General features: G+C 43.1%; 1 protein-coding gene across 1 annotated transcript; it reads right to left on the bottom strand.

The window, feature by feature from the left end:
* Nucleotides 1-9,874: 9,874 nt before the first annotated feature.
* Nucleotides 9,875-14,099, bottom strand: LOC133118594 (deleted in malignant brain tumors 1 protein-like). Its single transcript, XM_061228703.1, has 6 exons — nucleotides 14,087-14,099; nucleotides 12,230-12,377; nucleotides 11,618-11,774; nucleotides 10,547-10,938; nucleotides 10,126-10,376; nucleotides 9,875-9,933 (listed from the first exon to the last, which is right to left on the bottom strand). Exons 1-6 carry the CDS (start codon nucleotides 14,097-14,099, stop codon nucleotides 9,875-9,877), a joined length of 1,020 nt encoding a protein of 339 aa, XP_061084687.1.
* Nucleotides 14,100-15,497: the final 1,398 nt, after the last annotated feature.

The following is a 15,497-nucleotide window of genomic DNA, read 5'->3' as shown; positions in this document are numbered from 1 at the left end:
TTTGGTCTGAAAAACAGCTGAACCTCTTGACCATGTCTGCATGCTTTTATGCATTTGATTGCTGCCACATGTCTACAGGTCTATGTAATAAAGAGCTCAGTGAGTGTATAAATAATTCAATAAACTCAAACCTCTTTGTTCTGAATATAGGATATTGAAATTAGCCAACCATCAGAACTTAAAGAGGAACATTCCACTGTAAAACAGCATTTAGGTCATTTTTTCAGATCAAGAAGCAACGGATGAACTGTCTCTAAAGCAAACTATACAGCGAAAGTGAAACTTTGGGTAGAGGTATACATTACAATAACGTACATCTCCACCCTTAAAAGAACTACAATAGGCAGGTAATTCCGAGATACCCCCGACGTAGGTAAAGGTGGTGTTGACAGAACTCATGTCAGAGGCTGTTTCCAGTATTAGCTTGTGAGCTAGCAAGCGTAGTGGACTTACTTGCTCTTCTGTGCTCTCTGTGACCCTTTTTGAGAGGGTTCCACTGTCCGGGGATCAGGTGGGGAAAATGGATGGTAAATCACAGATCACCAAAAAAAGCCAAATCCAACACTGAACACATCAATGCAACTAAAAAACAACAAACAAATGTGTTCTATTGTTAATCATATTGTCAGCCAGCAAGCTTCACTGTGTTTGATTCCACATTCCCAACAAACATGCAAGGAAACTTAGTTCTATAAAGGACAGCCCAGTATTGTGATTTCAGTAAACTAAATTGCCATTTGTATAACCACCTCTGCCTCATTTTTGGTTTTAAATGGTAAATGGTTGGCATTTATATAGCGCCTTTATCCAAAGCTCTGTACAGTTGATGCTTCTCATTCACCCATTCATACACCAACGGTCATTCAAGACACCAACCAGCTCATCAGGAGCAACTGGAGATTTAGTGTCTTGATCAGGGACACTTTGACACACCCAGAGATCAAACCCTTCGACTGCCAGACAACTGCTCTTATCGCCTGAGCCAATGCCGCCCCCATTTGCTTTACTCAAATGTTGGCACTACTCAAAATACCTATTAGATCTCTTTTATAATTGATATGTGCTTTCAGAGTTTAGCAACATTTACATTTAACGATATGTCTTAATTATCATTTAAAAATTAAAAGTAAGCTTTGTCGTAGTTACAACAAGCCATAAAATTGGCGTTTTCCCAATCAGTGATATGTTAAACAGTCAGAATACAAAACAAACTCTTATCAGTTTGTTGATAGAGTCATATCTGGAAAACAAACACACCAGTTATCAAAAAGCAATTGAATAAGAACATGAGAAAATTCCCCAAGTCTACAGTATCAGTTTACAATATGTTTTACTAAGCGGCTCTATACACCAATACTGGTGTGAAAAATTCTTCCTCATTCATTTCTTGTTGATAGATCTTAACTTTTCGCATTACATTTCAGTAACCCCTCTTTTCCAGAGTGACTTACGTAGATTATATTTAGAAATCCATTTGCACAGCTGGAGATTTACCGATAGAGTTCAAGTTAAGCCCTTTACTCAATGGAACAAAGCCAATGCCTCACCTAGGAATCAAACCTCCAACTTCTGAATAATAAGCCCTGAAACCTAACCATTACCCTACACAGCTCCCCAACACTGCTTATGTATCCCTTTCAAAGTGTTCACAACCTTCACCTAAATCCCCAGTCTACTTTTTCAGAACAGCTAAGACACATTTCATGAAATGATGCTCCGTTTTCTCAAAACTAAAAACAAAAACAAAACCTGCACGAACCACTAACCTCTATGGCAAAATGAAACATTCTCCTCAAAATATGTTCTCCTCTATCTAAATCAAACTTTGTCTCCAGCTGGCAAACAAAGCCATCAAATATCAAAGACAATACTGAATACCCACGACACACTGGTGAGATAAATTAAAAACATGAATCAGTATCCATATGTATTCAGTATTCATAAGCTACAGTGGGCTCCAGAATTATTGGCACCTTTGATAAATAAGCACAAAAATATTAATTATACAGTTATTGACATAAGCTTTACTTTCCCACATGTGTAAAGCTGTATTGATGATTCAATGGAATCAACCAAAATCTAAAAACAATATTTCCCTTTGTGCAAAAACCCCTGGCAAAGATGACATCCAAGATAAGTCTAAGGGGCGGCCTGTAGCGTAGTGGTTAAGGTAAATGACTGGGACACGCAAGGTCGGTGGTTCTAATCCTGGGGTAGCCACAATAAGATCCGCACAGCCGTTGGGCCCTTGAGCAAGGCCCTGCATTGCTCCAGGGGAGGATTGTCTCCTGCTTAGTCTAATCAACTGTACGTCACTATGGATAAGAGCATCTGCCAAATGCCAATAATAATAAAGTCTTTTCCTATAATTTGTGATATGGTTAGAGAACACATTTTTGACCATTCCTCCATGCATTGGTTGCATCTTGTGGGGTCACAAAAAAAATAATATAATGGCACATAAAATGGAACTCTTTGGAAGGGTGGCACAAAGGCAGCCTTTACTAAGCAATATCAACAAAACCAAGCTTCTGGTGTTTGCTTCAAGCTTCGGGGCGACATGGCTCAGGCAGTAAGAGCAGTCGTCTGGCAGTCGGAGGGTTGCTGGTTCGATCCCCCGCCCGGGCTGTGTCGAAGTGTCCCTGAGCAAGACACCTAACCCCTAAATGCTCCTGACGAGCTGATCAGTGCCTTGCATGGCAGCCAATCGCCGTGAGTGTGTGTATGAATGGGTGAATCAGAAGCATCAATTGTACAGCGCTTTGGATAAAGGCGCTATATAAATGCCAACCATTTACCATTTGTTTGCAGAACCTTATTGAAATTATGACTGGAATATAAGTATATGGTCAGATGAGACCAAAATTGAATGTTTTGGCCAGACATACCATCAACATGTCATTTTGTGCCTCATACCTACTGTCAAATATGGGTCATAGATGTTTTGCTGCCAGTGGTCTAGGGCTATTTAGAATCAATGCCACAATGAATCCAACCAGGAAATCTTGCCACAAAATGTGTTGCCTCTGCTAGGAAGCTGAGAATTTGTTTTTGGTAGATTGTCCAGCAGAACAATGACTACAAACATACATCAAAATCCACACAGAAATGGTTAAGTAAAAACAACACCCCAATTTCCATTTAAGCCTCCTTGTTCTGCTAACCAAACTCAACCTGAATAGTCTTCTGTAGTTTGCTTTGTTAATGCCTTTAATGAATTTAGAAACCTCAATCAAATCTCCCCTAGGTCTCCTTTTACTGAGCTTAATGAAATTGAGTCGTTCCTCATAACCTTTATACTAGAACTCAGCTGGTTGCCCTTCTTTGAACCTTTTCCAGCGTCTCTACATCTTTCCCCAGAATTGCACATCATACTCCATGTAAAGTACACTTATGCTTATGAGCATATTTGTGTTCAAACATGGTGTACAGTACACTGTTCGAACATGGTGTTAGTTATGGACAAACCATGACCAGCACAGAAGTCCCGCTTACATGAGCATTAAAGTAATTGGGGCCTATTCCAGCACCACTCCCACCTTCTCCAAGAAGGCCAACTATAAATCGCTATTTGATGCATAAAGCACATATAACAGTGAGTTTTCCTCATGGCCACTTTCAGTCACACTGAGGTGACCCTCTCGTCCACTGCAGTAAAATCCAACTCAGCAGCCACCATCCAGGGACTTGTAAGTATCCCTCACTCCTGCCCAGCTCCTCTCATCCTAGACAATCCCTGAACATCCCAGGTGGTAGGCCGACATGTTGATCCCACATAGTATTTTCAGGCTGAGCCCAGCTGAGGTACGTGGGCTGCCTGGACACCAGGCACTTGCCTGTGGGCAGGGACGGGTCCCGGTAACTCTGTATCTTTTTTAGCCTTTCAGTTGGGGTAGATAAACCCTTTTATAAACACTGCATGAACATGCACATTTTATTTCGTCAATAATTGCAAATGCGTTCTGATACGATAGACTTATGAACACCTACGTATGTTTGGTTTATGATCTACAGTTTCTGACGGAGTTATGCGGCCCTAATGTAGGAACATTTATAAAAAGTGTTTCCCATGTTTGAAAACATGATCTCACAAGGGGTTTGTTTTCAACAGCCCTTGTGTAATAAGGAACAACAGAAACAGAGAGCTAATGATTTACAATTTGTTCTGATATTGGAATGGCTGTTAATCATGCAGAAAAATCAAATAAAGGTGCAACATTTGCTATTGGATAAACCTTATCTGCTACTACTGTATGCTTCTAATGATTGACGCTTATTGGTACATGATTGATGATGCCGGTATGAGACTGGCATTTTGTTTATTGGTCCTGGAGTGGAGATGTCCCCTTCCCTCTAGCTCTGAAAGATACCCTTGCTTATCATTCATCTATCTATCCATCGTCTAACCCGTTTATTAATGGTCAGGGTCAAGGAGCGTGCTGGGGCTCAACTCATGGCAGGAATACACCCTGGACAGGTTGCCAATCTCTCAGAGGACACGCACAAGCATTCACTTACACACTCATACCTTGTGGTAATTTAGACTGTCCAATTAACATAACCTGCATTGTGGGAGGACCCAGATGAGACCCCACTCAGGCAGAGGGAGATCATGCCAGGCCAACAGCTCCATACAGAAAGGCCCAAGCCTGGATTTGGACCCAGGCAACAGTGTTACCCACTGTAACACCATGCCACCCTGCAGCCGAACACATTATTCTTTTGGTTCTTGTTATGTTCCTGTGTTCTGTGTGTTAGTGTATCATTGTTTAATATTATTTATTCTTGTAATTTATTATTTTTCATATTCATGTCTGGTGTTCTGTTTATATTCATTAGTCTTTGCACTCGTCTTCCCCTGTCATGTCTGAGTCTGAATGTTTTCTAGCCCAGTCACTCCCTTGTCTGCGTGCCCCACTATTTGGGTGTTTACAGTAGTTCCGGGGTTCAACCTTCCTTCCAATCTTGCATTCCTTACTTCCTGCTTTCTCTCCATTTCATGTTTGTACATAGCACTAATATACTAATCCCAACTAACATAGAATTTGTACAGTACTAATTATACTAACAGACTAATATGTTTGTCAAACTAACAAACTAACATTCACTAGTTTTGTGTATTTGTAATTTAAATCACTTAACTAACTTACTAATGCATCTCCAGTTTCAATTCTGTTCTGTAACTCCGCCTCCCTATTCTATCACTGATGGCTTAGTTTCAGCGAAGTATTCGCACCTGTCTCTCTCTATCTCTGCATTTCCTGATTCTCTGCAATTGTCTACTCTCTAGTCCGGAGCCGTTTGTATTACATGTGTGTCATTGTGAATCCAGTCCGCGTTTTCGTTTCCCCCTCGTTATTGTCCGATTACCCTTTCATGTGTCTCACCTGATGTTTATTTGTTAGACCACCCTCACTCCCATGCCCCGCCTAGTTTGTCTCATTCTCCTGTGTATTTATACCTGTCCTTTTTAGTTGCCCTTGCCCATGCCCATGCCCATGCCCATGCCCATGCCCATGCCCATGCCCATGCCCATGCCCATGCCCATGCCCATGCCCATGCCCATGCCCATGCCCATGCCCATGCCCATGCCCATGCCCTGGCCCTGGCCCTGGCCCTGGCCCTGGCCCTTGCCCTTGCCCTTGCCCTAGTTTATTTGGTTTTCTGGTTTTGACCCCTGCCTGCTTCCCTGGACTCTTCTTTGCTTTTTGGATTTTTATACCTCTGCCTTTTTGGACGGACCCCCTGGTTTTGACCCTGGCATGTTTTTCGACTCTGCTCTGTCTGCCCCTTTTGATATTAAATAGCCATTTTTCTGCACCCCTGTCTGCTTCTGGTTCCTCTGTTCCTCCCCGCCGTAACAGTTCTGAAACATATCATACAGCGGTGTTTGAAAATGTGAGGAAAAAAAAACAATTCACACTTTAATATGCCTCATTACGGAAGCTTATTGCTGCCAAAAATATTTTGCTGCCAAAAAAAAGAATAGTGGTCTCTAAACCTGTGTGCTGCTGGATCATATAGCAATCCTTGTTGCTTCATCATTATGGAATTACTATGAAATTATAGGAACAGCTGAATGGCCAAAATGGCCAAATATTACTGATCCTATAATTAAACTTGTTCTTAATAGCAAACCCTCAATTAACAACAGATTCATTTCTGGAGCACCCAGCTACAGGAAACCAGCAGAGTCAGTTGCTATTCTGCTCCGGAACTCAAGGCCATCTCACTGTATCTGCAGAACACAAAACCAGTGATCTGCTGGGGGAATGAGAGCAAAAAGAGCTTGCTGCCCATTGACTCAAAGTGGAAAACCAGACTGCTTTCATAATCAAAGAACATTTTTTAGCTATTTGTAATTAAAATTATTTTTTTTATTTTATTATTATTTTAGTTTTGTGGTTATTACAGAATAATTTATGTATGGCTATTTGTACCATGGCGGCACAGATGGTGCAGTGGGTAGCACTGCCACCTCACAGCAAGGAGGTCCTGGGTTTGAATCCCGGTCGGCCGGGGCCTCTCTGTGTGGAGTTTGCATGTTCTCCCCGTGTCTGCATGGGTTTCCTCCAGGTACTCCGGTTTCCTCCCACAGTCCAAAGACATGCAGGTTAGGCTGATTGGAGAGTCTAAATTGCCCATAGGTATGAGTGTGTGAGTGAATGGTGTGTGTGCCCTGCGATGGACTGGCGACCTGTCCAGGGTGTATTCCTGCCTTTCGCCCAATGTATGCTGGGATAGGCGACATGGCTCAGGCAGTAAGAGCAGTCGTCTGGCAGTGGTTGCCGGTTCGATCCCCCGCCCGGGCTGTGTCGAAGTGTCCTTGAGCAAGACACCTAACCTGATGAGCTGGTTGGTGCCTTGCATGGCAGCCAATCGCCGTTGGTGTGTGCGTGTGTGTATGAATGGGTGAATGAGAAGCATCAATTGTACAGCGCTTTGGATAAAGGGGCTATATAAATGCCAACCATTTTCCATTTATAGGCTCCAGCCCCCCTGTGACCCTGTTCAGGATAAGCGGGTTAGGATAATGATGAATTAATGTATTTGTACCATGATGTGAGGATAGAGGGACAATTTACAGTAGACGTTAATTTCTTTCATCAATTACCTTTATAAGCATGGAAAGTAATACAAAATAGTTTATTGTATGACAGGTTGGACAAACACCTTTAAGGATACATTCAAACATTCAGAAGGAAACATGAAGATCATCAATTTAATATGTAAGTTGAAACACAATCATTAAATGAAACAGACATAGCTGTGTAGGAGGGTTAAAACTGGGTGGGGAACAGCCAAAATCTGCTTCCAAGGTTAGGTTGCTGAAGACAGTTGTAATGTCAGAAGTCATACACCATGGCAAGACCGAGCTCAAGATACAAAGTAGTTATACTGCATCAGGAAGGTCTCTCCCTGGCAGACATTTTAAGGTAGACAGGGGCTTCCAGATGTGCTGTCCAAGCTCTGTTGAAGAAGCACAAAGAAACGGGCAACGTTGAGGACCATAGACACAGTGGTCGGCCAAGGAAACTTAGTGCAGCAGATGAACGATACATCATGCTTACTTCCCTTCGCAATCAGAAGATGTCCAGCAGCCATCAGCTCAGAATTGGCTGAAACCAGTGGGACCCAGGTATACCCATCTACTGTGTGGAGAAGTCTGGTCAGAAGTGGTCTTCATGGAAGAATTGCGGCCAAAAAGCCATACCTCCAACGTGGAAACAAGGCCAAGCTACTCAACTATGCATGAAAACACAGGAACTGGGGTACAGAAAAATGGCAGCAGTAGCTGTAGCAGAAGGCAGTTTGTTCACCGATGGGCTGGAGAGCGGTACAAGAATGAGTGTCTGCAGGCAACAGTGAAGCATGGTGGAGGTTCCTTGTACTTTTGGGGCTGCATTTCTGCAAATGGAGTTGGGCATTTGGTCAGAATGAATGGTCCTGATTGGCCCCAATTTATTCTGCAGCAGGACAACGGCACCAAACATATAACCATTGTCATTAAGAACTGTCTTCAGTGTAAAGAAGATCAAGGAGTCCCGGAAGTGATGGTATGGCCCCCACAGATCCCTGAACATCATTGAGTCTATCTGGGATTACATGAAGAGACATTTGAGGCTGCCTAAATCCACATAAGAACTGTGACTCCAATATGTTTGGAACAACCTACCTGCCGAGTTCCTTCAAAAACTGTGTGCAAGTATACATAGAAGAATTGATGCTGGCAAAAATACACCAAATATTGATTTGATTTAGATTTTTCTTCAGTGCATTCACTTCTTCTGTTCATGCATTTTGTTAATTAATAAAAATAAACTAATAACATTTTGAGAGCATTCTTATTTGACAGCATTTTTTTCACACCTGCCTAAAACTTTTGCACAGTTCTGTATATATTCACTTTAAGTCATATCTATTTTAGTTAAGTTGTCGAAGTTTATGCTTATAAAAAGTTACAATTGACTTAATCAGAAAACAGTTGGAAAACAGTTGCTCTTGGGATGGCATGATTGGATTCATTTTCATTATTTCTTTCATCAATGACCCTTATAAGCATGGACAAGTAATAAAAACCAGTTTATTGTATGAAGGGTTGTTCCTTTTAAAGGTTGCAGTGCTTCCGAGATTGCAAAGTCAGTAAACTGCCATTAGAGGGCAGCACCTTCAACAAGAAACAAGAAAATGTGTAGAAGATTACTAGGGTGTTTCCCACACAGATCAGCTGATGTAAATACTCTCATATTAAAGCCCGCCTATACAGTAACCTCATATTTTCATATCACCTCATTTCATTTCAATATAGGAATATGACAAAGAGTTCAAGGCCTCCAAATTCCCCGGATCTCAATCCGTTCAACCATCTGCGGGATGTGCTACAACAATAAGTCAGATCAATGGCGCCTCCACCTCATGACTTACAGGACTAAAGGATCTGCTGTTAACGTCTTGGTGCCAGTTACCACAGGGCACCTTCAGAATCGCGGCATGTGGGGGACCAACAGCTTATTAGGCTCATCGGTGTATATATACACACATACTTTCAAAATGAAATCTCATTTTCATGAGAGCTTCTTTCTTCCTGAGTCTTGAATTTGAAATTTGTATTATTTCATAAGAATAGTTCACCTTCTTACAGAATACCATAACTACGCCTTTTACATTTACATCTTACTGTGGCTTTGCCAGGTTTACTGAGGTTTCTATTTTTGTCATATTTGCCCGAAGTTGGATACATTATAATAAATGGCATTTAAGTGCAGTATTGTCAAAAAAGCTGCTTGTGTGATGGTAAACATAATTAATTTAATTTACGATTCCAAAGCTGAAAGTGTAATCATTTTTTATTTTAGTATCTGGCCACTGTCTTTTCTGTTACATGTGCGTGTTTCCTATGCTGGTCCTGAGTGATTGCCTAAGTTATTGGTAACTACAGACATTAAATACACAATCACATGTATACTGAATTTGATTAGCAGAAACTTCATGGTTTCATTTTTACACACTAGTGCATCCAGTCTATTTGAACTAGAACAAGGTCAGAATTTTTATGATTAGCTTAATGTGGGGTCATCACCAGTTTAGACTGAATAAATGTGATTATGGCTGTTCTGTTTGCGTTGATCAGTAATGACAAGGAAGAAGACATAGTGCTAGAATAGTCTTTGTGAATGCTTTTAATTTCATATGCAGGATAAATGTAAGTATTTTTCCATGAGTGGAAGCTTGTGATAAACAAATAAAAGTATATGTAAGTCAGCTTTCCCTTTTAGAATTTTCTCAACAGAACTTTGATTGGGATGGAAAAGGCTAAATATGGAGAGAGACAGAAGGAGAGAGCTGCAGTTTTTCCAGGGCACGTCAAGGCGAATCACACCTCTGTCTGGACCACGCCTTCTTCAGGAAGCCCCACCTCTGGCTTTTTAAGATCTGCAGATGGAAAGGAAGTTGCCCCAATAGATTTATTCCAATGTGCTAATATTGATTGTATAAATGAATGAGCCATGACTGACCAACATGATGTTGCAGTTGGTTGTGGGACTATGAAAGCAACGTGTATCTGCGTGTGAACTAAACTGGTCTGACACTGACAGAGAGGCTCATGGGAATTGGGCGGGTTACCTCTGAGCTGGATGGGACCCAGGGTGACGGTGGCGGTCTCAGTGTTGGCGGTTGACCTGAGGCTCCTGGTCTTGCGCATGCGGCACCCCTGGCTGCAGCGGGAGTTGTAGTCGTTGGCCCTGCATATGGCCACCTTGCACTGCAGGTAGACCGCGGAGTGGCTGCGCATGAAGGTGAAAGCCTGGAAGCGGAACTGGGCCACGTCCCTAGTGCCGCTGGAATACTGGTAATAGGTGCTGTCCCTCCGGCAGCTGTTGAGAAAGAGCCATGGTCAGTTAAAGAAATATACTGGGGGGGAAAAAAGCAAAACTGACCTTGGGCTCTCTCTCAAGTCACCTCCACACCCGACTCATTTGTAGCATCGTTAAGCAGTAACAGCCAAGGGTTTGTGGAATATTCTGGAAGGTCACAACTGCCTTACCCGTTGCGGACCAGGTCGTAGGACCTGGTGTGGAAATCGTGCGGGGAGGGTGAGGCCACGCAGGTGTCCAGGAACAGAACCAGGCTGCTGTCCGACCTCCTCAGCTTCACCTGCACGTACAGGTACTGGTTGAGGGTGACGACGTAGGGAGAGTCGTACACAGGGTAGTAGAAGTTTCCGGAGGTGAAGAAGCCCATGGTGAGGTTGAATCTGCCGCTCCCCGTGATGTTCCCCGCTTCATCCTCTCGCGCCACGTACATGATCTGCGCTGTGGAGTCCTGCTCCATTCTGCACAGAACCTGCAGCGTGAAGTGAGACTGGCGCGTGATCTCACCCGACTGAGACCGGTACGCCCGCACGCCATTGGTGTACACAATCCTCCCATTGCGGAACTGTTGACAAAAAGATTCATTCTTTATTCTTCACCATTTTTTCTTTGCAAGCCACCCAAAAAACACAAAACTAGCAAACCACTAATATAACCATGTATCATGTGAAGTATGAGCTATAGAATTGTGTTCTCTCCACTGTAGCCAAAGATTTTCATTAATGTCTGTGAGTGAGAAATGACAAAAATATGCACCTCTCGTCTGGTTCCGCAGGTGTTCAGCGGAAATGTAAACACCACCTGGTAGGACGAGACACTAGGACGGCAGTACTGGTCATTTAGGTATAGATCATGACCACTGTATCCCATTGAGTTGAGATAGGACGTCTGGATGACGATATTCATGTCGTCTGAAGAGCAGTCCACCCGACCTAAAAGTAGAGATATGATTTAGATTCTGGATTCCTGCACAACTTGGTCGATTACTACAACAAGGGTAGAAAATCAGTTCACTTATAAAAAACTGTCCATTTGTAAATAGCAAGATTAGAACTGGATACAAACCCATGTTGAGAATGACAAAGACAAAGCAGCAAATATATCTTGGGCAGAAATAATAAGTTTTAAACAACCCAAGAGTTCTCCAAAACAACAAACTTCAGCACTGGACTAGTGATTTGGGCGGAGAGACCTGAGCTGTCAGAGAGAGAGCTGGTGTAGTCCGCTCTGAAGCCCCTGCTAACCACCGATCTGTCACTGCGGAAGAGGACTGTCAGGTAGTTGGAAGAGGAGTGGAAGTAGTCTGTGATGTTGTTGTAGCAGAGCTTTCCAAGGGGCTGGGAGCTCAGGGACGGTCCGTCATACACCGCGATGTAGTCGCAGCTGCAGCAGTTCTCCAGTCTGGAGTACGTGGCACATTAAATGTGAAATAAACTTCATACGCTCCAGCAATTTCAGAAATGCTACAGATGCGTTTCACAATAACCCAATAAAACACATTACATTAAAGGCATTTGGCAGATGCTCTTATCCAGAGCGACATACAGTTGACTAGACTAAGCAGGAGACAATCCTCCCCTGGAGCAATGCAGGGTCAAGGTCCTTGCTGTGCGGATATTATTGTGGCTACACTGGGGATCGAACCACCGACCTTGTGGGTCCCAGTCATGTACCTTGAATGCCAAAATGTCCAATAAACAGGACTAAAGCAGATTAAGCAAGATTTTAGATTTTTTAACTTAAAACAGGCTAACATTTTCTACTTGAGAGAATGTTCTAATTACAAGACTAAACACACTGTTAAGACAGACTTTTCTTTCGCAACTGCATTTCAGTCATTCTGAAATCTCACTTACTGTACGTCAGTGATGGTCAAAACGACTTGCTGCTGAGACGGAGCTGAAATGTGCCACACGCAGTAGGCGTTGTCATGGTAGTAGTTGGGGTAGTTGGGGCTGGAGAATGAGCCGGAACCCTGGAGGCGTCCTCCGCATTCTGCAATTGCTGTGAAAGAACGGTCATTTTACAGAAGATTCACTTCACAGTTTGATCTGAAATGTCACACGCTCTGTGAAGGGTCAGGCTGGGAAACAGAACGTCTCTGCATGTGAACTCAGGAGTGGATGAATAAATAAATGGCTGGTATTTATATAGCTCCTTTATCCAAAGCGCTGTACAATTGATGCTTCTCATTCACCCATTGACACACACTCAAACACCAATGGCGATTGGCTGCCATGCAAGGCACCAATATAAAAGCTTATGCTGCCATTTGAACTTCACTGTAAATACACCAAAAACAATGTGCTGAAGGTTTTGTTCTTCATTGACAACAGGGAGATAAAGAGTTGAATATTACTGATGCACTATATAAGCTGATAATATATCACAATAAATGATATTATCAGTGTTGGCCTGATGCTAACCAAATTAAATGATGGGTCAATTCAATGGGCCAGTATGATTACGAATAAGATGGCACAAAATACAGTGGGCTCCAGAATTGATTTATTATAGATATAATATGCACATACATACTATGAACTATAAAATAATGCAGTTATTGATATCAACTATATTTTCCTACCTGTGTAAATAAGTGTGTTTTATTAATGCTTCAATGGAATCAATCTTACATTTTTCAAATAAAAAATACTGGTGGACAGTGGTAGAATATCTATTACTTTGGATCTGCATTCGAGCACATTGTCTTTCAATTGAATATGAAGTTAAAGTGCAGACTGTCAACTTTCATTTCAGGGTATTATCATCAGTAATCAGCAACAGATCATGATAATCCTACTGTCCAATTACTTTTGGTCCCTCTAAATAAAATTGAACAATTCTTCAGTTTGACCAAGCCAGGAAGTTCCTGGCTGTTAATGTACTTTATTGCAGAGAAACATTCATGTTGTGTTGTATTTGTTGCTATCGCTGTCCAAGAGATATGCCTAGCATAAATATGTCCTGTTGTCAGGTAAAATACTGTACCTGTTGTATATGGTCTGTCTGTTGTCATTCCACAGTACCCTGTAAGCAATGGGAGGGGGGATAATGTCAGTTCAGAACACACAATGTTTTTACTCTGTCAGATCTCTCATGGATATCACTCTGAACCCATATTGATGCATTAACTGGGAGAGTGGGGACTGGGAAAACAGTGTTTTCACTCTCATGGATATCACTCTGAACCCAGATTATTTTATTTTTTTATATATAAATTTATTTCAGATTTTTCCCCTTTTATTCCAATTTAGCAGCCAATTGTAACCCCCCTCTGATTCAATTCCAGTTAGTGTTAGATACACCGTCCACACCCCACCCCCTGGTGGGCCGAGGAAGAGTGACACGCCTTCTTCAAGACGTGTCATCTCTCTAATCGTGTCCATGGTTCCAAGGCGTCCGAGGCGCTTATTGTACGGCAATCAGCTAACCCTGCCAAGACCCTCCCTCTGGAGCGGCGAGCCAATTAATGCCAAACTTGGCTTTTGGCAGGAATCGAACCGCGGTCCCCGGTGTGAACTGCAACCGCAAGTCTGCTGCATCTTAGCCTGTTGCGCCACCGCGGCCCCCCAGATTAAATTATTATTTCTCTAGCAGAGTTAAGGAATGCTCAGTTTGGGAACCTACTGTTGTAGTCATGGCAGCAGTTGCCATAGTATTGACAGGAGCTGGTGCAGGAGCAGGACCCTAGATTGTAACCACAGTTGTACCGACAGGATCCATAGTTGGTTGTTGGGTATGCTATAGAGAGCACAGGGAGATTTACAAATTAAAAAACACTCTTCGATACCAAAACTGTTCACACACACAGTAGCTGGATTCAATCATTGGAAAGCAGCGCTGGCCCAGGAGAGCCACATGACTTCAGTGTTTGTGTTCAAGATCAGTGAATAATTAAGGTTCAATAACTCATCTGAATTTACCATTTAAAAAAATCTCAAAGTGCTAGTAGGAGGTTTGCTTCCCGCCAACATGGGCAGAATATCTCAAACCTCATCTTCCCTCCCAGATCCGCTGGTATTGATCTCTGTGTGGCTGGTGGCCTCTGGAACTGCCAGTCCGCCGTCCAGAAAGCAGACTTATATCTGCCTATGCCTCCCACCTCAACCTTGACTTTCTTGCTTTAACCAGAGAACACAGCCACCCCGGCTGCCCTTTCCTCTGCTTTCTCTTTTTCCCACACACCCAGAACCTCTGGCAGAGGAGGTGGCACAGGTCTCCTAATCTCATCCTCATGGAGATCTAGTGTCTTCTCCTCATCCTTCGCCTTCTCCTCTTTTGAATTTCATGCGGTTTCTGTTACTTTGCCGTACAAACTGTTTATTATTGTTGTTTATTGCCCCCCGGGTCCTCTGGGGAGCTTCTTGGATGAGATGGACATCCTCCTTAGCTCCTCACCAGTCAAAGACACCCCCCTGATCCTTCTGGGTGACTTCAACCTCAACTCAGAGTCTACCCAGTCTACCTTTCTCTCCCTCCTTTCTTCTTTTGACCTTACCCTCACTCTTTCCCCTCCCACCCACAAAGCAGGCAACCTTCTTGAGCTCATCTTCACAAGGAGCTGCACAACAACCAACCTCTCTGTAACACCACTCCATATATCTGACCACTCCTTCATCTCTTTTTCTCTTCCACTCTCCTCTAACACCCATCCATCTCTCCCACCATCCACTGTCACCTGTAGGTGGAACCTACGCCACCTGTCTTCCTCCACCATCTCATCTACAATCCTCTCCTCCCTACCATCCGCGGAGTCTTTCTCTCGACTGTCTCCCGATGATGCTGCTACAACTCTCATGTCCTCCCTCTCATCTTCCTTTGACTCTCTGTGTCCCCTCACCACCAAATTAGCTCGGGCCTCCCCCCCCAGTCCTTGGCTTTCTGATGCTCTACGAGCTGTCCGAACCAAACTGCGGGCAGCAGAGAGAAAATGGAAAAGGTCCTGTCTCCCCAGTGATATGGCTTCCTTCCATGCCCTCTTATCATCTTTCCATTCCTCTGTCGCTCTAGCTAAATCTTCCTTCTTTCACTCGAAAATTAACACGGCCGCCTCTAATCCCTGCAAACTGTTTTCAACCTTCTCCTCTCTTCTGGCCCCCCCTCCCCCCCACCCCCCTAATC

Source organism: Conger conger, chromosome 18, assembly GCF_963514075.1.
Source record: "Conger conger chromosome 18, fConCon1.1, whole genome shotgun sequence".
NCBI classification, from domain to species: domain Eukaryota; kingdom Metazoa; phylum Chordata; class Actinopteri; order Anguilliformes; family Congridae; genus Conger; species Conger conger.
Note: the sequence above shows the minus strand (reverse complement) of the source record. Positions and strands in the feature narration are given on the sequence as shown.

What these genes read in the sequence shown, in the direction of transcription:
- LOC133118594 (XM_061228703.1), bottom strand. An exon ending in TCCGCAGTGACAGATCGGTG is followed by an intron (nt 10,939 to 11,617) that starts GTTAGCAGGGGC and finishes TTTTGTCAACAG; the next exon opens with TTCCGCAATGGGAGGATTGT. An exon ending in TACGACCTGGTCCGCAACGG is followed by an intron (nt 10,377 to 10,546) that starts GTAAGGCAGTTG and finishes CTTTCTCAACAG; the next exon opens with CTGCCGGAGGGACAGCACCT.